Below are 25,287 nucleotides of genomic sequence, written 5' to 3'. Positions count from 1 at the left end.
TTTATTCCAGCTTTAGACATTGCCATTTACCTAAAGAATGCTGAATTTACAGCCCTGAGGATATGGCTCGCTTGGATGATTCAAGTGTTTTCAGTCTAGAAAAGCTTTGGCTAGTCTAGAACTTCACTCATCTGAACTAGAACTAAACCAGTCTAAACCTTTGGCTACAAAATTTCTTGAGACCAATTTAGGCAAAGAAAAAGAAGGTGCATTTGTATCTGAGCAAACTTCGCCCTTGCAGCAGCAGCACTGTGTGCTGAAGGAACCAAAAAAGTGACACCTCAGTGTTTCAAAGGCACTTCTGAGAAATTTCAGTGAAAAAGTTACTTTGAGTCCTTCCTAACTGAGGTAGGACTCTTCGTCTCTTAGGAAAAAAATCCTCTGTAGTCTAAAGCTGAGGAAATAAGCTATCCATCTTGTAAGAACTTGAGAATATTTGGTACTTCAGGAGGTACTGACTGACCACTACGATGGTCTACATGTAATATATGTATATTTAAGAATATACAGGAGTCGATGGATGAACAAAATAAAATCTGTCCTGAAAGCTTGTGTGAACAGCTGATTACATCAAATGATGCAAGAATTGCTTGTACAAACCAGTTTCTCAACAGTCAGTGTGAGCATGAAATTTAACCATCTTCCACACCTTCTGTAGTCACAGAAGATGACAAAAGATTTCTCGGAAGATGGAAGTGTCTTCTTGCTTTTATTGCTTTTGTTTTATAATGTTGCACAAACTTATCAAGGAAATAACTCGTTTGATAACCTTATTTTCTTACATACAATTAACCTTGTATTTCAAGTTGGATTTTAGGTAGGTGCCGATCAACTTACTAAATTCATTTTTGATCACTTCTCATTCTGTGATCATGCTTACTTTACAACTACCCAAAATGGGATTGCCTTAAGTCATCTGCTTCTTCCCCAATTCTTCTCCTGGTTCATTTCAATTTCATTATTTCCTAATCTGAAAAGTTTAAACCTTACCATAGTTTAAAGAGGCTAGAGAAACTGTTCCTAACCATTGGAGCCTGTACTACCTAAATGAAGCTTAAGTTCCTATCATCTGAGTCAAATCCAGCTTCTGTTGGTAAAGTCTTTTTGTGCTTTTCCCAGTGTGCACTTAGTTGTATCTTATTTTTTTCTCCTCTTGAAGATGCTTATCTTCCACTGCCAAGGAAAAACTAGTCTTGAAGTAATCTTATCTACTATCACTATAGGTTAAGATTTTTTTTTTTTTACTAGGCTGCTAGTTTTCTAGCAGCCTTGACTTTCTTTCTGTTGACCATGAGCAACAAAAAGGGTGATTTGTTGAGAGGTGATACACCTCTCTTAGAAGAAAAATTCCTTATGTATACAGAAGTGAAGTTGCACGAGCAGTCTCCCTGTTGCTACTAGTGCTTTTACAAGATCTGGTATGTCATATGGTTTAAGAATTTACTTCTGTAACTCTACTAAAAATAATAAAGCCAACCAAAGACAAATAATGCATTTAAACCTACGTAAAGTGAACGGATAGGCCATGCAGAGATAGGTATTGGCTTGGCTTTTTCCCCCTGAATCCATACATATTCCTCTATAGTATGTTTTGTTAATGTTCAGCAGGCACTTCCTTGAATGGTCTCAATTTTGACTCAGTTTCACTGATTTACTATCTGATTTAATCAATATAAGTAGTTCAAAGACTTAAGCTAATAAATGCTGACTTGTCTGCGTAAGAAATGTGGACATTTTGTTCATACAAATCTTAATCCAATTAAGCTGATTCAACTGCAGGATTTCAAATGTGAACAGTTTCATTCTGTTTGAGCATATTATTGCTCAGATTCTGTGTTGGACTGTGGGTTCTTTTGTCCAGTGAAGGTCTCAGTCCAGATACCTTTTTTCAAGTGACTCCAAGAATATCACTGTTTTGAACAAGAATAAACTACATGTGGAATACTTTTAACAGTAAATGCAATTATTATCTGAATAGCAGTAATAGCTTAACAAATCAATGCCATGTTTGCATGGGCATTCGTTAGGTCAGCTGTTGCTGGTTTAATTGCATTAGTGAAGTGTACTGTGAGACCTTTTAGCCTGTATCTGCCTAAAAGGCTTTTTTAATACCTGTTGTATTTGTTACAGCGGACTGTTTGCTTTTCTTTCTACTTTCCAATTTCAAAACAGCAGGAAAGACAGGCAGGGTTCTGACATCCCACATGTTACTGAGGCAGCTGCTCTGTTTTACTGTCCAGGGCGAGCACCGAGTGCGTGCCAAGAGAGCTGTGAATTAGCACATAAGCAGTAACTTTACAGTAACCTGCCCACGTGTCTGAACTTGCAGTTTAATATCTGGACTAGTGAAATCTTTGGCTCCAATCAGTTCTGTTCTAATTTACACGAAGAAAATACGAACTCTGTAGTTACTGATGGCTTTTATTCTAAGTAGCAGTGTCTTCCTGGCTCGTTTTTTAAATGCAACAGTTGTGTCCTGATCTCTCACACACTTAGTTTCTGTTGGGAAACTTTGTGTTTCATATTATTGCCTGGGGAAACAAACAAACAAACTTTGTGCATATGTGGAACTTCTTGAAAAACAAACCCCTGCAATCTTGTGCGTTGTGAGGAGGGCTGGTCCTAACGCTGCTGCAGGTCTTTCTGAACAGACCACGGGTGTGACTGCTCTGAAACTCACATGGGAGCAATCTTACCTATCGTATTTGTTAAGGCTTTTTCTGCCTACCAGTATGTCTTAAGGCTTTTACTAAATATGCAAAGTCCTGTGAGTTTTGGGAAGTCAGAGAGAATGCATAGATTAATGTGGTGCAGCAGCTTGCCCTAGCAGCACTGCTGAAACAGGGTGTTTAATGCTCTTACATTGCTAATTGTCATAAGGCAAACGACAGTCCTCCACCAGAGAAGTGTGTTCGAACAGTATTCGAACAGCAGAGTATGCTGTTGAGATGGCAGATGATGCAACACCTACTTGTAGGACTCTTGCTGAGGTTGTGATGAAGGTTGCCTTATCAAATTCCTGGCTTGGCTCCATTTCCAACCCCTGCTAGACCCAACATAATATTGCTAATAAAAGACTATGTTTGTTTTCAAAACTGTTTTTGAACAGTCTCTTAATGTGTCTCTGCTGCATGCTCAGTGTGATGTTTGTTCTTAAACTTCAAGCTGATGCAATGTACAGCACAGCAGATCCGGAGCTGTCATATCGCAATTCCTCATGTTTTAATCCTTCATGTTTTCTGTCACTGCTATTAAACTGTGCAGCTTTGCTCTGAGTTACTGCAGCTTTTGTTCCATCCTTCACCACCTGCGTGGTTTAGCCACAGAAAGCACCGCGGGCTAACTTCTTTATCTTATGTATCCATGCAGGAACTTTCTTTTTTTTTTTTATAACCTTACTCGTTGTATTATTCCCAGAGAATGTCATTACAAGTGTTCTAGGCCCACACCCAGATTACAGACCAGACTCTTATATGGTAATTTTTGAATGAAAACTTAGCTTTTTTTCCAGCTGTCACATGCTTTTCTAAAACTGGCTTTCCAGAGCTTCCTACGTTGTACTTAACTAACTTCTTCATAATGGCAAAGCTCCATGCAATCTTTCTTGTTACTCAGGACCCACCCAGAACTCTTAACCCAATTCTGTAAAACTTTTATGCCTAAATGCCAAATTTTTATTCTTGCTTTCCTTATATGAACATCTGAGGTCTCAGATGTCATCTTATGAAGTTGAGTACTTGGAAGAACTTGCAGCATTTCTGACCTCTGTCACACAAGCAAACCTCTGGGATGGCCATCTCCTCATTGTAGCTTGACCAAGTTTTAAGGTGCTGTTTCCTAAGTTTATGGAAGTTTTTGAAATGTCTGCCTGCAGTAGCAGATGTGTTGATCCTGAGATTGTTTCCACTTTACTGACCCTCTCCCCTGCCTGCCCAGATTTGCAGAATTCATTTAGAACAAGGCTTGAAATCTGATTTCCTAGCATCTCTCAGAGCCACCCACACGGTGCTTTGTCTTTCTAAACCAGGAGGCATTCATGGGGTGGGAGATGCAACGAGGACTGAGCAAATCCTTGTTCCTAGTCTTGGAACTTAAATTCCAGAGTTGCTAGTAGTTTTTGGGGAATCAGGCTTCACACTACGTGTCAGTATGTGCTACCTGTTTCTAGAGCAGCTGTAGGATGAGTGGCTTCATTTTTTTTTGCCAACAATCAGCTGCATTACAGTGTAAATGTGGTGGTAGAATAGTGCTTATTTCTTCTGCTTATGTAGCATGGCTATGATCCTGCTGAAAAAGGCTTCATATTACACCATCCCTAGTACTTTTTTGTGTGTGCTTATAAAGAATGTTTGCATATGAACAGTTTGGATTATTGATTTATTAAAGACTGAAAATAAGACTTTCGGGACATCTTTTTCGAGGGTGTGTGAAACTTGCTTAGTGGACGTAGTCTTGTGAGAAAGACCTTCCAGTTGTTGCTGGATTTAATAGACTTCTGAGGAATGCTTTAATAAGCGAACTATGGAGTTCTGTTTTGTCTTCATCTCTTTTAAACAAAGCTTTCTTGATAAACATTTTCAGAAATGCTTCAGTAGCTTGTTTTCTCTAAAATTCTGCCTTTTTGCTATTCCTTAACTAATAACAATAAAACTGTCTTTTCTTCTTGTTACGTATGCAGTATCTTTGCAAAGTCTGAATGACACACAGGTTTAAAGACCAACCCATTTCAGTCTACCTCAACAGTGTTTGAACCAGATATTCACAAGATATTCATAAGTGCCACATACATTTATTATATATAAATGTATATAAAAGTGTATACATACACACGTGCCCACACACTTTGCTATAAATCCTACAAATGTATCTGGATTTGTGTGTCGGAATTGGTGGAATAGATGTGGGGCTTTCTTTTTTAATTAAAAAAAAAAAAAAAAGTTTTGATTTTAGTCAAAACGTGGTGACTTGAATCCAGCCAATCCAGACCTCCTTCCACCGCTTTGTCTGTGGTCAGGGTTTTCTTCCATCAGTAGTGACTTTTCAGTTCTGGGATCCAAGCGAGAAAGAGCTCCTGTAGATTCCGAAGCTGTGTGCATTCTGCATTGTGTGTTAGTTGCTGCCTGAACTTGTCTGGTTTGATGGATCTGAGTCACAGGATCTTAATTTTGAGGTAAGAAATTAAGCTGGTAGCTATTTAGCGGAATTGCTAAAAGTGCATTTGCCGTGCCTGCATAGTAAGAGTTGCTCCGTGATACTCATTGGTGATACTCATAAGCTTCCAGCTTAGCTGCCGTGGTGGTGCAAGTCTGCTGGCAGTTGTTATAACAATGACATTGCAAGAAGATGAAATTGCATTTTGATATTAAGCTTTTCCTATATAAGTCTGGCATACATTTTTTATGTGAATAACTAAAAATGGGCTACTATACATAAATCAAAACTGGGATCTGTCGCCTACGGTATAGTTGCCTTAATATGGAACCGCAACCCCTGTCTAGCTCGGGGTGCAGCATTATGCTTGAAATAAAGTCAGTCTCCATTTATTGGAACGGTAATGCAGTTTAAAGAAAAAAATCCTGAATGCAAGCTTAAATTGTAATGGGTAACTTCTACTGAACTCCTACTTCGTGTTTCATTCTCCTTTACAATTACCAAACTAAGTATTTGGTTAGATAATATATTTTTCTATTTAAAGCCTGTAATATTCAGTGGCATATAAGAGATTGAGCATTTCCCTGTATCAGGTTAGTTGTCAAACTTGTTGATATTGAAATAGGTTTGTTTGTTGCTACCCTAATAAAATGATGATCACTTTTTTGGTGTATGATTTTTAAAGTTGCACAGCTCACAATGACTCAAAGTGCAAGGTAGACTGAAATCGAGTGCTCGCATCAGATTCACCGTGTGTCAGGAACACACGCACTTTCTGCCTTACTGAACGCTTTGGTGTGTGCTGCTTGACTGATACAACCGTGGCTTAGATTCTCGTAGGAGGGGAGGTGCTGATACTTACAGTAAGCAAGTGGTGGTAAAAATAAATTGTACTTTAGCTTCAGGCTAATAATTTTATAAAATTATTGTCAGGTTCTCTTGCTGGATTAATGTAAACTGCTTTGTTTGCAGGGTTTATTGTCATCCCAAAACCAGGCCAATTCTCCAAGTGGAACTGTAGTATAGCCATCACACTACTGCTAGCAAATCTCTGAACACAGGACAAGAAGTAATGACAATGGAACCAGGAGCTGTTCTTCAGGCAAAGAGCATCACAAATTATAATGTGGCAGAGTGTAAACATGGAATTATGTGAATCACATAGTAATTTGCAAAGGAATAATGTAATGAGTTCTTATTACAGCTACTACTGCTAGCTGCTCACCCAAGGAAGAGTTTTCATTTAAAAACAAAACAAAAAAAAAAGCTTCCTTTGGTGCTGCAGAAAAAAATAGTAACATTTTTGGTTTTCTTTATACTTTTAAAGTCCAGTGTAATTTAATCTATATATATAAATATATAAATAAAAGATATATATATATAGTGTAAAATAAAGTATGTTTCTTAAATCCAAGTAAGTTCAATGGTTAAATTAGTACTTCACCATTGTTTATTTTGCACTGATTTTTTTAACCAGAGATGGCTAGAAGACAGCCTGGAATGCACCCGTAGAAAATGAAAGTCATTACTTTCTGGCTTCAAAATGTTATTCAGGAAGATGGATGCTGCAATCTTAGATTTTTAAAACAAAATTGTTTTGCACTTAAATAGTTTAATGCTAATAGAAAATTACTTTAAATCTGGTGTCCAAACACCAGGAAAACTATGTTGTGGAGAAAAGATCCTTTGTATCTATTAAACCTTTATTTTAATATTGTTGTTTCCAACTGCAATCAGCTCTGTATTATATGTACAAATAATGTAATTCAGCGGTGGGGGAGGGGAGTAATGGATCATTACACTAGAACTTCTCATTCATTTAAGAAAGTGATATTTCTAATTCAGAAAATACATATTAAACTATCTTGAATATGCATTTTTGTTTACTTTCTGTTCAAATTTGATCAGCTTTGATGTAATCAATCCTTTGTTGAATTAAATGTTTGGTACAGAAATATAATCTAAACTTTGTAGAACAAATTCCTTTAAAAAGTCTTACCTAGAACATTGCTTCATATTTAATATAGTTGAGTTTTGACTAGGAAAATGAAGTAATGGTGGTCTGTTCTCATTCTTAGTGGTTTATCTCCAAATCCCTCGTGTAGCAGAAATCTTGCAGACAACTTTGTGGGATGAGGATTTTGTAGTTGCATAATGTTGTCTTGGGACTTCAGAAGTGACCGTTCCGACAGTAGTAGACAAACACCTTCTGACCTGGCAAACTAAAATTACATCAACATGTAGGAGCAGCTGGGTTTCTTAGGCAACTTGTTTGTCCTGTTTACAGGCATCTTGTTTACAATTCAACACTTTGATAAGTACGATGGAAATACATATCTGTTTGTATAGTTTAATGCTGCTTGTCTGAACACACATTTTCAGTCAGTAACAAAACACTTAAATTGTTTTCAGTATTTCTTGTGAAGATGGAAAAAAAAAATAAATGGTGCTCCACATCCAGCCCCAGTAATGACAGATGATAAAAGTACCAATCATATCTTTCCTCCTTTCCTATGCAGAAATAGGCAGCCTGTTGCTGAGTTTTGCAGGGAGGCAGAGCAGAACCGAGGCCACAATGTGAGGGCACACCTCAGCAAAATCTGCCTGTCCTACTCTCCAGCAATGGAGGGGGGTAGAATGTTTCTCATTGCAAGTAAACATTAGACACCTTCGGGCATGAGAAGCTAGTGTTTTTCAGGAAATGAATTAAAAGTTGTAGAGAAACAACTGCAGTAGCTGCTTGCAACTGCATCTCCCATTCATTTCAGGCAGCATAAACCAGCATTTGGATTGTCTACTTTGTTAAAGACAGTACTGTACTTCGTAATTCTCAGCTACTCGCAGTCTTCTAAAATACAAGGAATGGGGAAAATACTGAAACTGAGCAGCATTATTGTTCAGAAATTTTTATTAACATATTGGGTTTAACTGTTAAAATACAGATAAACCTTGTCACTGGGAACTAGTGTAGTTATCTCCCTGTAGAGTTCTTTATGTGCGTGCTTCATATGGTTTGAGTCAAAATGAAACAGTTGAGGAAAAGATGAAATAATCTATTTAAAAGACTTTGTATTTTACCAGCTGTAGGAAAAATCGGTACTGGAAGGACCACAGTATCCAATCTGAGGTTAATAGTGGCAGCTACTTACATTTCTGGTTGCAGAGTACATCTCTGTTACAAACCATAGTCAAATAGCATACAGTGAGTCTGGTCTTGTTTTTTTTTTTTTTTCCAGGAACATCATTTTTACTATTTGCAGGCACCTGAAAGCTTGAACTTATCCATCCCATTCTTTCTTCTACATGAAGAAAAAAAATGATTCTAGGAAGAAAAGGGATGCTAATAACTTACCTGGAGAGAACTTAGAGTTCTACAGAAAAAATTAAAGGGTAGAACACAGGTCATCTCAGTGCAGCATTTTGGCTCAAAGAATGGTGGTAGGAACAATACTTCCCAATTTATAGTTTAAAGTTGAATGTATTTTAACTATAAAGCAAATCGGAAAAACTCAAGATTGCCTAATAATCCAACAGCCAGAAAAGTGTAAGCGGTCTCCAGAAGAGTAATAGCAAAGAACTTGTTATGAAATAAATGCCCATGAAGCACTGTAAGTACCAAGCCCTGTAAGACCCACCTGAAAGCTTAAAAGAAATGGAAAAAAATATTTTCAAAGTGGTAATTCAATTGAAATACTCAGTTTTCATAGCAGAGGCATTTTGCTGAATGTGAACTTGCTTCTTTTCATTGCAACAGACTGACAGCCCCAGATACTTATTATGTGAGACAGAATTGTTAGTGATATACAAAATACTACTCTGATAACCTTTTCTCTCCAAGTTTAGAGCTACAAAAATTTCTGACTTCATATTTTTCAACAAATATAATTATTTCTTGGTGTACGAATAAGGTGATTACCTACCTGGTATTATTCACAGATGCAAAAAGTTGCAATAATAGTTGAAAACGGGAAAATATCTTGTGAAAACAAGATCTGAGGGAATTCTTTTGAGGGGTAGGGGTTGAATTGTTGAATGAAACCACTTAAACTTCAGCATCTCATGTTTGAAACTTCCAGGAAAAAAAAGATTATAGGAAGCTACCAATACAATTAACGTATCTGCATAAAGAACATACTTTGCCTATTGTATTACTGAGATAAGAGAGCTCTGAGTTTGGATGCTCAGCCGATTGTAGGATTTTTTTTATTATTTTCTGGTTTAAGAATCTGGAGACTGACATATGCTTGATTTGTTAAAAATCATGTCACAGATTCATAACTGTAGAGAGCAAGATCCCTCAGATACATTACCTAATTTTAGACCATCATTTTTACTTTTGCATACCATGCTTAACCCCAAATGGGTAACGCTCAGGAAATCACCATCTTCCTCTCTGGGAAAAAAAAAACTAAAAACAAAAAACAAAGCAGAAAACCACACTGGATAAACTTGTGGTAAAAAAAGGTAAGAAGCTGGAGGTTACTGTTACACTATGTTGCCTGTAGACCTGCCATCCTTAATGCCTAAGTTTAGCATCACACCTTTAAATTACTTCTGTGTGTCTATAAATTAATGCTAGATATTCAAACAAATATTATTGTTCAAACTCTCTGTTCTGTTTGAACGATACGAGCTGCTAACATATAAGTGTGACTACGTGGGGAGATGATAACTGTAACACAACAGTAGACCTGGGCTGGTCACTCTGTCTTCATGTACTCCCACTGCAGTTTCAAGATAATCCTGGTCAGGAGTGTATTTTTTGCTTAGAACTGGAGGAACTTAGAACTGGAGGAAGGATGATCTTTATCCAGTACGAGTTTCAATAAAATGAGAAACAGCCTCTACCTATACTGTTGCATTCCGCTGTTTAATTCTCCCTGTTTTATGGTGTTCTACTGGTCTACTGCACAACTGCCGCTAAGACTGTTTACATATTTGTTTAATGCTAGTAAGAGAAAGCTGCTGTTTCTGTGGCATACCCAGGATGAGTAGCAGCAATACAGATTACCCTTCATGTGCTGTAATTTACAATGATTTACAATTTACTGGGAGGTATTTCCATTCTTCCTATTGAGATTCTAAAATTTTGCTAGGAAGAAATTAAATAAAACAAGCAATTGTAGAGTAGGCCGTGCTGCAGGCACAAGATATTCACCTTGCACAGTCAAATTTGAATCAAACCAAAAAATGACTCCCATGGTATGCACCACATAAACATTTAGCTTGCTGACATTTTCACACTTAAATAATTTGCTAGTAATGTCACGTTGCTCCTTGGTATGTGAAAAGAATGCCTTCTTCAAAACACAAAGATAATTATTAGATAGCCACACACTTCGAAGTGGTAGATCTCAAAAGAATTCATAAAGAACTTGACTGTCGTGTGCAGCTGTGACCTATCTACCACAACATGCCTTTTGCCACCTTTCTCTGCCTATCGCCAACCTCCCCCCTCTCATCACCACAAGCTGTGCAGTGGTGAATCTACCACAAAAGTAAAAACCAAAGCTGTAATGCCTTGATGACTATAAAACCTGAAAATGTATCACTGACTGCCTCATAACCCAAAAGGAAAAGAACAAGAAATTAAAGGATGGGTAAATAGTTCAGCAGTAATGTCGGTCACAAATCTAGATTTTTGCTGCCTGAGTTAGATTTTACAATCGAGTTGCTGATTTTTGTTTCGCTGTTTCTGTAAAGGGACAAAAAAGTTAGGCAGCACAGGCCATTCCCTGTCGCTGAGCAATAGTGCTGATCTGGCATTGGTTGCTTTTCACTTTCTTGTCACACAGAGAGCTGTTGCACAGCAGCAGATGGCCCAGAGCTCTTCGGTTTCAGTGTCAGGAAGGTGGGTGAAAAAAACAATTATGAGCAGAGTAATTTAGGACTAACAAAAAAAAGTTGGTTGCAAAACCTGTCCTGCCGCTATACCGGCTGACCAAAGATTTCTAAACCCTAGCAAAGCAGGCCTCACACAAACAGACTCATTTGGTTTTTAAACAGTAAAACTGTTCTGTAAAACATCAAGTTAATGACTGCATTTCTTTTAAGGAGATCTGACTCAGGAGTTTCAAAATCAATGGTATCAAATTATAATAAATACTTTCCAAGTATGATAAAAATACTTTTTAAATGCTTGCTTTGTAAAGAGCTAGAGAGCAATAACGTTATATTAAATTGTTACTGAGGATCTGTAAAATTTCTGAAACGATGAAATGCATTCATGTATTGCTCTTACAAGCAACTAGGTGCAGTATCAGTAACTGTGTAAACTTCTGATTAAGAACACTGCTTGAAGAAAACTGGCCAAAGTTGATTTGTTTTTGAATCAGACAAAAAGTTGCTTTATCTTTTAGCTAGTAAATAGTTACCTAAAAATATTTAAGTTATATTAACTGTATCAAAATCAAGTATCTCATATGATTGCACAATCTGCAAGTTCTCAATAAAGCTTGAGGTTGAAGTTATTAAATACAGGAGGTAAATACCTTGCAGAAATCACTGGAAAAAAACTAAAAATATATATGATAGGTCAAGTTAGCTGCCATTTATTCAATAATATGAAAACTTGTATTTTTTAGGCAACTTTGCATTTTTATATTGAAGCTCAACAAATCCTTTCATGTTATTTTTAACCAACCCCTTCCTCCATCAGGTTCTAAAAGGAAAAAATATTTAGGAAGTTCAATACAGAGTGCTCTCTAAGCTCAGCCAGAACAATGCTTTAATTAAATATTGATAGTCTTCAGGAACAGAATACCAAAATGCTAGGTAAGCAGCCCATTATAACCTTGTGGGGTTTTCTGACAAATTGTCAGAAACACAAAATAACGCACTGTTGGTTTTGTTAGATCTCTACCAATGACAGCATGATCGGGGCTGTTTCACTCACTGCATAGCCGTGCTTTTCCTCAACCTCCAAAATCTTTACAAGGCGGTCAGTAATCTCCTCCTCTTCGTCCTATAGCAGGTAAGTGGAAATGTTTCAGGGAAGACTTACGTGCCTTCTGTTTCTCAGACTGTTGAGGAAACAACAGAAGTTTGAAATGTGCTCTGTAAAACATATTTGGCTGTTCTACTTTAATGAGCAAGTTAGAGTCTATACCTCGATAATTGATCCCATAAATCTAACAGACTGTGACGCGGGGGTTTCCCCACTTTCCTTAGCTGTAGGAAAAACTGAACGCAATGTAGATGTAGGACAAGAAGTCAGTTTGGCTACTCCAGAAAGATTTAATATTGGTAATTCTCCACAAGGGGGTCGATGTTGTTTTGTTTTTTCCTGGGCTTTCCTAAGAGGATCCTTTTAAAATTAAGAAATTGAGATTTATTTTTTTCTGATAACATCTTAAAGAATAAAAAACTAAAAGAAACAACAGAACAAAACAACTCAGCCAAATACTATTTCAATTAATTATTTTTAAAAATTACTACCTCACATGATGCTTCTTGCAAATTTTCCCTATTGTGCTTCTTACAAAGCTCACATTGATGAACCTAAGAACTAAACAGGTGGAAAATGTGTCTGCTTGCATGAAAAGCGGATTCATGCTTTCTATGTCAAATGCACAGTGGAAAATATATTTTTTCTCTACTGTGGTAACTTTTGTGAAAAAAATGAATTTCAGAGTTTTTCATGCAATACTATCTTCTATCTCACCTTCTAACTTTTATCTCACTTCTTTTACTAACTTCTATCTCACCTTGCAGACAGAATGAACTCTATGACTGCGTATGTTGAGTATTTTTCATGTAATTTGACTATAAATAGAGTTTTAGTTAGAATTTAATTAGAATTTTTCATCACATTTTAATTTGCTGATTTTCAGCAGCCAGTGTAAATTCAGTATTTGTCTGGATATGATCTGAATACAGGATAACAAAGTAAACAAAGAAACAAAAAACAACAACAAATGTATTCAAAATGTAGACTGAAGGCTTCGAGAGCACAAATACATTTTCTCTCTCTGCTACAACTTTATCTGTAAAACTTTTTTAGAAGTCAAGTGTAGATTGCAAAAAAAGCAGAAGACCATATTTTAAACAACACAGCACTGACTCTAGTAGTAGCACCTGTGAAAAATGTCTGCCAGAGGTACTACGTGGTATCACAGCTTTTAAATTCTAACCTGTGTTTCAGGGCCTGGGGGGATGGTGAGCTGCATCAGACCCAACAAAGACTGGTGTCTGGGCAGACTGAATAAAACCAAGTAATCAGCTTAAGTAAAATATTTGTTTGTAGCTAACAAGCTCAGTGTCACAAATTACTTTCTCTAAGTGGGCTGACAGTGCTTCCACTAAAATATTACCTGTTTTTGGCTTTCCTTTGATATTTGCCTCGAATGCAGAGGTACTTGCCCTGCTGTATTTTCTAGTAATCTTACTCTGTGCGTGGCCAAAGCCTGTGTATCAGCTGCCCTAAAAAGTTTGGGGGAAGAAGGAAAAAAAAAAAAAAAAAAAAGAAAAGAAAACATCAGTTGTGCTTTAGGTGAAGTTTGGACTCAGTGCAAAGACTTATGTTGACTGATATTTCATTGTGTAGCAACATAAATATTAGCACTGTAAGTGAACTTCACTTCAGTCCACCTTATATAATAAGCACACAGTGTCCCCCCAGTTCTTAACCGTAGTCGTCAAGATTGAAATGATTTGAAGTCACTTGCCAGAATTCTTGAAAATAAGGATGCTGTAATGCTTGATGGGCAGCAATTCTTTCATCGGGATCATATTTTATCATTGCATACAGGAGAGAGAAGCCTTTAGGAGATAAATTGTGCACAAGAGGAGGTATTCCTGTTCCTTTTTTAAAGGGGAAATCAAAATTCATAACTGTTGACCTGTGTTAAGCAAGTTGAGAACAAACAGTTATTCATGCATATCCATAGAGAAACTAAAACTGACTGAAAGAAGTTAGTCTAAGATTTCGTTAATCACTTACTAGGTGCAAGTAAGTAACACTTGGAAAAAAAAGATTTCTTTCCTAACAATTTATGCCACTGACCTTAAGGATACTACAGAAATAAGGCCAAATAAGATTGATGTAGGCTCAAATTTCTTTTGCTCTGCCTACAAGAGTCACAAATACGTGCCTGTCTCTGGGGCTCGGGGGTAGACAGAAGACACCACTGTCAGCAGCTGTCACAAAAGAATTTGATTTTTGTGACGGTTCCCTGTATAGAAATTGTACACAGCTCTACAGTTGTATTTTGAATATTTGAACACTGAGACCAATAACTATGGAAATGCATACTTACTGCTTGAACTTGTTGAGAGTTTTCTTGGCAGGAGTGCCTATAACATCATGGATTTTTGAAATTTGGTCCAGTTCGTTAGATCCAGGAAAGAGAGGCTGAAAACTGCAAGGTAAGAGATGGTATTAACACTACAGAACACAGTTAAAGTAGTTTAAATGGCATAGCTGCCACTTTGGTTAACATTTTTTAATTTAAGAGAAAGATGAAGTTTTGTGTTATTTGTTTGTGAACAGTTTAATACCAGCCAACAACAGAAGGATAATGTGAGCAGTAGGTTAATACAACTGCATTTTTGGACAGGAAGGATAGTTAGGGTTAGTAAGCAGAAATCTGTAATTGCCCTCTCCTCACAGATTTGGAGTAAAATATGTAAAGACAACATCCCTCCTGATCAAAAGTAATGGGTATGGGATTCTGTTTTCTTTTAGCGAAGTGGCAGATCCCAGAAGACAGCATGAGTTTTCCTCCTTTTAAGACAGCAGAACCAAGCAGTCCCTCCTGCTGTGTATGCACACAAATACATATTTATAAGAAACATTCCATTCTTACACGGAGGTTCTTTACAAGCAGCAATACTGGAAAGATGGTATTTTGAACTGCATTCCTGAGCTTGATCCTCAGTTAATATAAAACTTGCACAGAGTCCTTGAAAATTGTTATCAATAGAGCAATGTGACTCAACAAGTTAGGTCCACTATCATTTGTTTCTTGCATATGTTCCCTTTTTCCATACTAGCAGAGCATTTCCTTTGGTATATAATTTAAGAAACACTTCAGTAGCACCACTTGATTCTTGAAAACAAAACATTCATCCCTTTTTGAAGAAGGAAGAAACTTCTTTTAACTGTTTGCAAATTCAGTCAAACAGCTGGCTGCACATCTCTCTGAATGTCTTCATAAAGCTTTGAGAGGAAGAAGGAGAGAAAAAGAGAGCTGATTCATGTTGTGCAGCTGTATCTCTCAAGACAAGCAGTTGGGAGTGGGTTTTTATGTGAATTACAAACATGTGCTGCCTCTAAATGTAAAGCTAAAACATAAAGAAGGACAACTGCGCAATCCACAAAAGAAATATCATCAGGAGCCCAGGTTTATGAGGAATAGTGAAAGGAAGAACTAGGTGTGAAAGAGAAGCATGACTGAGTAAAAGATTAAAAAACCCTTACAAAATGTGGTCTCAAGTGTAAAGGCTTATGCAAATGTTCAACAGCAAAAACTGCAAGATCCTCCTGAAAAGAAACAAACCTGTCCATACTTTCCTTTCACTTGGCAAAGCTGTCTTAAAATTCAGTGACTTCCAATAAACATTTCTTGTTTCTTTCTGAACACATCTATTAGGTCTCTGAAAACATGCAGTGGTTGCAAAGACTGATATTTGTTTCATTAAGCTAAAATTACGAGGAAACATCTTTAAGGTTTTTTACCCTAAAAAAAAAAAAAAAAAAGTTTGCAACATGTAATTTTCTTGCAAATCTTCAAAACCCACCGATTCAAACTGGGATGGGAAAACATGGCATTTTTAAAGCATTTGTTCCCAATTTACTTTGCAAGAGAACTGCCACATTTGGAATTTTTCTGTTAACAGTTTTCTGACCGAAGGAGAATTGTTTCTGCAAGTTAGCAGCCAAAGCATAAGGGTTGTCATTTAATGTGGTGGTGACGGCAGCAGCTGCACTTGCCATGTGGAGGAGGAGGAAAGAAGCAAAGCAAATGTTACCACTCCTGGTTGCATATCAGAGGCAGTAGTGTGGGAGGAGAATAAAGAACTGCTGCTGTTGCTAGGGCACAAAGATAATGGAGAAATACTCATAGTGGTTATTTTTTCTTTTTTTCTTGAAGGCCAATGACAATTTTGTTAAAATAATAGTTTTATCATCTTTGAAAATCTTGAAGGACTACAAGCCAGGTTTTTCTGAACTCTTGATGCATCAGAAACTAACTTCAAAATATTCCAGGACAGAAGGTCCTGGCACAAGGGTCTTGAGCAAACTATTTTATAAACCAAACTAGTAAATCCAAGGGATTGTCTTCTATGGTCTCATCCGTTTTTGCTGAAGAGTAATTCATTAGAAGAGGGAAAATCAAGTGTATGAACAAGACTGAGGATGGTCAGTTATACTCATGACAGGAAATGAGCCATACTTCACAGCTACAGCAGATAAAACGCGTTTTTTATCAAACTGAAACATGAAGTCAGGGGGTCGGAGGGACTGCTCAAAAATGCTGCTTTTCTTGTAAATATTTTTGATGCCTATTGTGTTCTCTTAATCATCCCACTGTTTTATTATTAACCTGCCATAGGGTGAAGAGAGACAATGGACAGTAAGTGCCTCGTGAACCCTGCAAACTAATCATGCACTGAACTTCCCTAAAACTGTGGAAGCAAAGATCAGATTACCTATACCATGTGCTCCTTATTTCAGTTGTTTACCTTTGATTTTCTGGATTAACAATAAGGAACTGAACACTGTACCTTGTGATTTCATAGAAAACACAGCCAGCGCTCCACATATCAATTTTGTAGCTATAGTAGCCATCTGTAAGCAAGCATTCAGGTGCTCGGTACCAGCGTGTGGAGATATATTCTGTGTAGGGCTGCTTAGAATATATACTCCTACAAGATCCAAAATCTCCTAGCTTCAGGGTATTCTGCTGCAAAAATAAAGTATTTTGACAATTTAGAAAGACTGAAATATTCAAGCAAAGATTTTCCTTCAATGTGTGAAGTAGTCATCATAAAATAAATCAACAGATTGAAAATACCATTTCAGAAAACCCAGGGAGAGTATTATAGCAGCAAAACTGCATTTAAATAGCATGTAGCTCCAAGACTTGAAGAGATTTATGTGTCGTAATATGCACGAATGCCTTTCTCTTCATCATTAAAAGACAGAGCTAAGAGTTAATGGAAAAGCATATGGACTATTACTGAAGAGAAGACTGCTAAATAGGACATCTGGATTAAGTTATTTTCTTAGACATCTTGTGTTTAGCAGTGATATAACAGGTGCTCTTAGCTTTTCTTTGCAACGGGTTCTCCTGCACATTTAGAGGACTTAAAAGAAAACTTTATCTCCAGAAAATAAAAATTCATAAAGTGAATTTTGAAATCCTTGTTTTCAGACATTAGTAAAATACCATTCTGAAACTCAGAATAGATTTCAATGAAATTTTCTAGAAGCCAGTATCTTCTGCTCTCTTTTGTATGAGCAATTTCCACTAAACCTAGGTATTAAATGTAGAAAGAAAGAGATGCAGAACTGAATGCTAGTGCTTGTTTCTAGGTTAATACAGAAAAGAAGATATTGATTAATGCATGATAAAGGACCAGTTTGCAGATTGGCATAGACACATGAAGGCTGCAACACATCAGATTCATCTGGTTTTAGCCACTAACAAACCTGCCCATTCATTCCTCTAGATCAGGAATGAAGTATTAGAAGCAAATGTTTGTATATATTTAAGAACTGTATTTTTATTCATGAAGAAGCATTACTTTATCGGCATAAACAGAAAAATAACAATATACTTCACTTTCAGTTAAATATTCTCATATAAAATGAATTACCTTTATTAATATGTTTTCTGGTTTCACATCTCTATGAAATATCCCATTTCTGTGCCAATATAAACAGATCAGAGAGAAGAGTTCAGTGAAAAGGTAAAAATTATCAGTGCTTCCAGTTATCTGTAAAAAAAAAAAAAAAAAAAAAAAAAAAGTAAAGCAACTAACACTCTTTCAGCCTTATCAACAGCATAGTAAAAAACTGAATTTTACCACCATGGTGGTACAACAGCTACAGGAATGGGGAAAGGGTCAGTTGAGGAAGGAGTCAAGCTATCTGGTGTTGCTCTCAGCAGGGTTAGAAAAGGATGGAAAGGGCCCCCTGCTCCCAGCAGGGCTCCTGCACAGAGAGCAGAGCTCCCATGGGGTGCTGTGCACACTGGCTGCCAGCTTGCTGACTTCCAGGGCTCTGCTACAGGCAAAGAAATACCTGGGCAATGGCATTTTTTCACCCTGCAGCAGTCTGCTGCCTCACGTTATACACAGCTGCTTAGAGATGGCCCCAAAATAGAGGTATGATAAGTGTACTGTAAAGCTGTTGCCAAAGCAGGTCTCTTACCTATGTATGTGATCAAGAGATTTGCATAACTGATACATGTAGTTCTTTATTTTTTTTTCAGGTAATGGCTTTCTCCTTCCTAGAATTAAATTTCAAGTTGTACAAGTCCTTTTTAACACACAACAGAATACAAAGAAAAAAACATCTTCAGCTTCCAATTGATATTACCTTTTTCAATTATACTATTTCGGTCATTTATAGCTAGCTTTGCAATCCATTTTCCACTCAAATTCAGACATAATTTAAATTTTCAGTATGCACCAGAATAGTTCAGCTAACATTGCTGTCAGTTCAGTAGTCTATAAACTGCCTTAGCTTTTACTGTGTGTTTTTCTTGCAATATCTGTCTCCAAGTTCTAATAGAACTGGAATATATCGCTTCCAAATCTCTCATTTCCTTTCCAAAAAAAAAAGGAACAGGCCGTAAGGTTCAAGATTCCTATCCATCACCTCAAATTAGTGCAATGCTTAAATAACTGTGATTCACAATTGAGCTGGAAATTACAGGTTAACCTAGGTAGTTTAGCTTGCTATTGCAGTTGTGCAATAACCATAGCTATAACATTTACCTGTTTTTCAGAGCCCTAAAGTACCTACACAGCTTTTTTCTTTTACAGGCTCCAAAGGCCTTTTAATGTTGCTGTAATGCCTTTATGTAATGCTGCAATGTCATCAACAGTGGCAGAAGTGATCACATTTCTGAAAACCAGAACAGGTACTGGTTTGCATGCCGACAGCAGTGCGAGTGCTTGGCGTGGGAGGAGGAGGGAGATGAGCAGGGCAAAAACTCGCTGCAAATGGACTGGTGTCCCCCACTGCTCGCCGTGCTCCTCCAGCCAGCCACCATAATCCACTGAGCAGGAATAAATAACACAGCGCTTGAAACAGAGCTCCATTTACAGAGGAAACTGTAAAATTATTACCTCGGTAGACAGAGATGGTGTTTTCAAATTCAGGTTTTTTGTTATTTACAGTAGAAAAGATTTTATAAGGTGTTGTTATTTAACCCAACTTGGACTATTATTAGTATTTAAAAAATCAAGCCTTCATGAAAAGAAGTCATGCTCAATTGTGTTTTGTTTTGTTTTGTTTTTCTTTACAGGTAACTACTGAAATCTGGAGCAGATGCTCTTCTACTTTCAGATTTATCACCACACAAATCTCACTTGGAAGTCATTATGAAGTGAATTTGAGGCTACAATATTTTTTTCTTCAGGCCACCTTCCCCACATCTCTCTGAGCCTTTTTTTTTTTTTTTATCACTTTAAATGACCAAATTGTTCTTGATTAAACAAAAGGCAAGATTGTTTTTCAGTTATGAAGTGACTTGTGGTACCACTACAAATTAATAGTTACAGAATTATGACTGTGTACAGACAAATAACTTTGGTTGAAATGAGATGAATCTGTTGCCAGTGTAATGAAGGGGTTAAAAAAAAAGGATCAACTTCCCACATTAGGCATTACAATGAACTGGCCTCCTAATTAAAAGAGTGTCTTCATACACCTTAATAAACTAGAAATCAATTTACAGTCAATCCCGATTTTTCTTCACTGCAAAATTTTGTACAAACCATGCTTGCCTTTAATTTTTTCTAACTTAAAGCTTTTTTAAATTGTCCTGAACCTTTTTTGAACTTAATTTTGCAAGATTCAGAGTATTCAGAAAATGGCAGAGATTTATATTACTATATGCTGTAGAAATATACAAAAGACTACAAACTGTCTGTAATGTAGCTACTTTTGTACACTCTGAAAACTGTTTTCAGAGCATTGCCAATACACACAATTTAGTTGTTCTATAAATTAACACCACACTCCTTTAAATTGTAACCCTGAAAATTCAAAAGCAGCTCCTATTTTCCATTGTTACCCAGATATCCCTGGTCAATTAGTGTTCTGGCTCAGAATTGAGATTAATTTTCCAATTTAAATATGAACTCAGAATTTTTGCCAAATAATTATTCTTTTAAATAAGCTGCCACACCTTATATTTCTCGACTTTGCAGTAAGCCATAGAGTTGTTTGGGAGAGATTAAAAAAAAATAAATCTTATTTCTGCCCCATAGGAAATAGTCCTTTTGACACTTTGCAGAGTGAGAGAGTGGCTGTGGTGGAGTTCAGCTGCCTGGTAAGGTAAAACCACCACATACTTAGGCCTACTTTGAAACCATCAAAATTAATTTCTGAAAAAAAAGCAGCAGGAAAACAATCTTCCTATGGAAAATCTTCCTAGGAGTTTGACAAGAACTGTATATTAAAATTAAAAAAGCAGAATATACTGAAACTATTAGGCTGATTTCCATCTGTGTACAAGGTTTAATATAGCTGGTTTTGTCACATGAAAAGAACAAGAGAAACACTGAGAAATGTACACCAACTGAAATTTGGTGTTTTGGATTTATTTTTAAAGGCAGTTAAAGAGCAAATCTAAACATTCTGATTTTCCATAAGTGAAGTATAGTATCTTTCCTATAAAAAGCTACAGGATTGTTTTTAATGCACTGGACTAATTCACTGTCAATGAGAACTCCTTCCTATATTCTACTACTCACTCTGACTTAATAACTTCACAAATTGATCATGGAAAAATAAAAAGCAGCAATTATTCATAGCTGAATCTACAGAGTCAAGCAAGTGTATTTTAATCTCAGCTCTTTATCTAGGTCAGAACAGGGTTACTACTTTTGTTAGAGATCTGAATACTCAATGTCATGAACATAATGTTTGAGAGCAAGTCTTTATTCTACTGCACAGAGTATCATCAGTTGCATGCTGAGTTACGGAAATGAATCTCCCAGCTCTGAAGACATTACAAATTTTTAATTATTAAAAAAAATCCTCTTTTACTATTGAAATTGAAAGTGCTCCTCCATTTATTGTATCCAACTCCTTTTGTTTCTGTAAGAGATCTGTTTTTAAATTAGCTTTTGTTCTAAACCTTTCTGTAGGAACTTTTCCTTAAGATTTATGGTCTTCCACCTGCCTTGACCAACATCTCCAGAATTCTTAAATTTAGGTGCTTTCAGTGAATGATGTTATTTTATAAAGAAAGCTTGGTTAAAGGCATTTTACTGGACACAAAAATTGAAAATCATTATTCATCGATTCAGTAGTCTTTGAAACAAATGGGAATAATCTTCAAGTTGTTTTGTTATAGTCCTGACTTAACAAGAGCCTGTTTAAGTTATTTTTGTTATATAAGGTAATAGTTTTGTAGAGAAGATTGTTTCCCTGTTTTCAAGTGACTGTAGAAACAGATCGCCGTTGACCTGACCCCTTGGAAAGCTTCTGCATGCATCCATGCTTTAAACTGGGTATTTTGCACTGGAAATTAATATAGAATGAAGCAGTACAGCATAAAAATTCGCTAAAAGTTTCATCATATGTAACAGTGAATAACCTTGTGCAGTACAGTTAATTCCACTTTGTGATCTGCAGAAGGAGGGGTTGTCTGCTTAAGCACATGCTACATACCTTTTATCAGCTCATAAATATTCATGTCCATAAGTTCACATATCAGTGAAAGGGAGCCGGCTTTTTTATCACTGAAGAAACAGATTAGGAGACTTTAAGATCTGATTTACTCATGCAGGTATTTGAATGCATGTTTTCTGAGTATGTGACGCTGTTCAGTATCAGGAAATTTCCAGTAAATTAAATGGTACAATGTTACAATAATATAGAGGAAACATTATGCCAGACATGAAACACTTTCTCTCTCGGTCATTAGTATCAGTGGCAATGGGTACCTGACTGTGACTGGAATCTCTGTTTTGTTGACAATAGCAGTTCTAAGTGTTATCAAGATACGATTATATATATCTGACACCTTATTTTCCATTTCACTGCCCTGCAGAGGCAGATATCTTTAGGTCCACAGTTTTTCTAAGAAGAAGGTAATTGAATTAAAGTACACCCCCTCTACAATGCTCCATTAACCCAGACAACAAAAGGTTGTGGGTACAATTTACAATCCAGTTTACAGACAGTGAAAGAGCCAGGCGAGCCGGCTGACCATCTGGGTTACACTTGGTTAACAACACGGCAGCTGAAGCTGGCAATTCCAGAAAGCTGAGCTGCTGCCACGATTACCAGCTTTTCATGCATTTGTGCTAAATGGGTCTGCTGATAACAGTACAGTACCAGAGGCTGGAGCAGAGGCATTGCTGGAGAGCTAGAAAAAATGTTTTAGGCATTCAACAAGTTTTGTGCCAAGTACTCAGAATAATGAACTATTTGTCTCCTGTTACATAGTGAGGAAGTATAGCACAGCAGTGGAGGAAATGCTGTCATAAAACTCAAACTTTGTGAGGCCTCAGAAGACACTTAAGTGCCAAATGTGTCTAGAAGGAGCCCGATTCCATCACCGACTGATCTCTCTTCAAATGTGTACCTCAGCTGCTGCCTAGTTCAGAGATCTAAACTTCTATTATTTGCAAAGGGGTATCTACACAGTTGCTGCTTTGCCTGGATCCCTACTTCAACCTGCCAGGCCAACCCAAAAGCCCAGTAGTTCCAGGGCCCATTTCAGCAAATAAGCTCTAAGTGTGCCTAACCAAAATAGTCTCCAGTAGACGTGACACCATGCATTAAAGCACTCCCTGGATATGGGATGTGGGTTCAAATCACCAGCAAGTATTATGTATTATGTCATGAAGTTTAGCGATGCTTAAAATATATCTAGTCTGTCATTTTAATAAGGATGTCGAAGTGTTTTTCAGTCTGCTACAGAAGAGTCAGAGCAATAACAGATCACCTTTTCTTAACCAAAGAAAAAAAGGCACAATGACTTTAGAATGTGGCATATCTGCTGTTTTTTCTTTCTTGTTGGTCAAGTTCCTATAGGTTGCCTCTAGGTCCAAAAGTTACTGGATATTGTTCAAATAAAGGGTTAAGGAAGAAGTGGATGCACCATACTTACAAAACAACTTCATGTAACATAAGGATATTAGGATGTGGACTCAACCTCCTTAGTGCTTGTATTTCGCTCAGATTATTCACTTGTTCAATACTAAAGATGAATTAAAAAAAAAGAAAAAAAGAAAAAAAGAAAAAAAGAAAAAAAGAAAAAAAGAAAAAAAGAAAAAAAGAAAAAAAGAAAAAAAGAAAAAAAGAAAAAAAGAAAAAAAGAAAAAAAGAAAAAAAAAGAAGACTGATTTGCAATCAGGGACTAGATTATAATTGTCTTTCTCCCCTGCCATGAGACAGTCAGAACCCACTCCATTTCAGTCTGAAATTGAACTTCCAAATGCAGGACCTGCTTTGTTTCTTTATAGAGCAAGTCAGTAAAGAGGAGAATGGCTTTATTCCTCCCTGCAGTCCAGAGCAGCTGGACTTACCTAGACATGATTAGTAAGGCATTTTGCTCCAGATGTCAGCTACCATGCCAAGCTGCGATCTGGAAAAACTGTGTGTCACCTACCAGTATGTATCATACAGGTCGTTCTGAGCTGGTGTCGCATACATACCAATTATTGCTCAGCACGCTGCTGAAAGTGACGGTCTAGCCTTGCCAAATGTAATATTTAAAATTAAGTTTTAATGATAAGCAATTGCATGAAAAATGGATACCATTCAACCAGTGTTTAAATATTAAGTTGCCCTCTTAGACTTTAATAAACAACAAAACTGCATGCAATAGAAACTCTGAAGAGGAAGCAGGAAACAGAGCTCTGCACACTATTTCATGGATCAGAACAGATCAGAAAAGGATATGTAAGCCTTCTCATGACTTACAGCTAAACACCAAATCATAATTTTCCAATTTGAAACTGGGAGAAATACTTGGGATAGGCAGATTCTGTTTGAAACACGATTATCTGTTGCTAGAAGAGTTTGTTTCATCAAAAGAATTCATCAGTCAATTTATCAAGGAGTTAGAGGCCTAAGAGACATTTTAAACACACTGCTTAAAACGCAGGTTAGCTTGTTACTCCCTTCCACTGGACTGCATATGATCTGCTTTGAATGTAGCTAAGCAGCTAGTTTAAATACTGTTTTGACCATAAACTGGGCAAATGTGGTCAATAGTAGGTAACATATAAATGGACCAACAGTTCTCTAACAACACAGTAGAGAATCGTAAGTCACATGACTTCATTAACTGAAGATATTTGGGTTTGTTTTCTTTGTTTAAACTTACTGGAATGTTTTTCAACCTCCACTTTTCCATGGTCTCTGAAGCTCTGAGTTACACTGTGAATTTCACTTCAGAGCAGTGTCCCATTTTACTTCAGTAGACGTGTCGTTCCCACTGCCATCACTAGGAAATGAAGTCATTTAACTGAGAATACAAAGCCAATGACCCAAAAAGCAGGGTCTGGTGCATATATAAATTTGGAGAAGAACATCAAGTGTATGTCTATACTTCCATGCAACCCTCTTCTCTGTTTTTCTAACTGACAGAAAGCACCTATTTTGTGCCCATGTAGCATCTTGCTGATGGATGTAATCAAATGTAAATGCTAGTATGAAGGAGAACTAACGCTACACAATGGAGTAAGGATAAAACCAGTGCTTTTAACTTGCTTTAAAACTCAAAAGTGAGACTTTTAAAACTCAAAGTGAGACTGAAATAAAACATACTATCCATGAGGGAGGGCTTGGACATTTCCTTCTACTGTTATCTACAGCCAGAATAAAACCAGCACAAGTACATTCAGTGTATTTGGAAAGGCAGAAATTAAATACTGAGGCCACATTTTTCTTGTTTCACTCTCAACCCAGGGGTCAGGCAGCATTTACTACAGGGAAGG

At 36.9% G+C, this 25,287-nt stretch overlaps 2 protein-coding genes across 15 annotated transcripts in view; one reads left to right on the top strand and one right to left on the bottom strand.

The window, feature by feature from the left end:
• The window catches only part of WDR20 (WD repeat domain 20), a 59,915-nt gene extending 37,957 nt beyond the window's left edge, over positions 1-21,958 (top strand). For 5 of the 8 annotated variants that reach the window (XR_014317681.1, XM_082762569.1, XM_082762573.1 and 2 more), the window contains one exon: positions 6,124-7,105. Coding sequence is in view for 5 of the 8 variants with exons in the window: in XM_082762569.1 (XP_082618695.1) it covers positions 6,124-6,177 (54 nt within the window). In the remaining 3 variants the exon portion in view is untranslated. Of the gene's footprint in view, positions 1-6,123; positions 7,106-12,005; positions 12,125-14,439; positions 14,518-19,146; positions 19,507-19,631 lie in introns of those variants that run through there. The other 3 variants (XR_014317679.1, XR_014317680.1, XM_082762571.1) reach the window with 3 other exon arrangements.
• The window catches only part of MOK (MOK protein kinase), a 29,779-nt gene continuing 4,493 nt past the window's right edge, over positions 2-25,287 (bottom strand). For 4 of the 7 annotated variants that reach the window (XM_082762574.1, XM_082762578.1, XM_082762577.1 and 1 more), the window contains exons 3-12: positions 23,454-23,543; positions 22,007-22,077; positions 18,530-18,608; positions 17,974-18,022; positions 16,879-17,057; positions 14,409-14,510; positions 13,818-13,991; positions 13,464-13,572; positions 12,260-12,457; positions 12,066-12,173 (exon numbers count right to left, since the gene is read on the bottom strand). In XM_082762574.1, coding sequence (XP_082618700.1) covers positions 12,093-12,173; positions 12,260-12,457; positions 13,464-13,572; positions 13,818-13,991; positions 14,409-14,510; positions 16,879-17,057; positions 17,974-18,022; positions 18,530-18,608; positions 22,007-22,077; positions 23,454-23,543 — 1,132 coding nt within the window. In that variant the 3' untranslated portion in view covers positions 12,066-12,092. Of the gene's footprint in view, positions 5,307-7,150; positions 7,374-12,040; positions 12,174-12,259; positions 12,458-13,463; positions 13,573-13,817; positions 13,992-14,408; positions 14,511-16,878; positions 17,058-17,973; positions 18,023-18,529; positions 18,609-22,006; positions 22,078-23,453; positions 23,544-25,287 lie in introns of those variants that run through there. The other 3 variants (XM_082762575.1, XM_082762579.1, XM_082762580.1) reach the window with 3 other exon arrangements.

The sequence above is a fragment of the Aythya marila genome (assembly GCF_965140915.1).
Source record: "Aythya marila genome assembly, chromosome: 5".
NCBI lineage: Eukaryota > Metazoa > Chordata > Aves > Anseriformes > Anatidae > Aythya > Aythya marila.
This window is presented reverse-complemented; position numbering and strand designations above follow the sequence as displayed.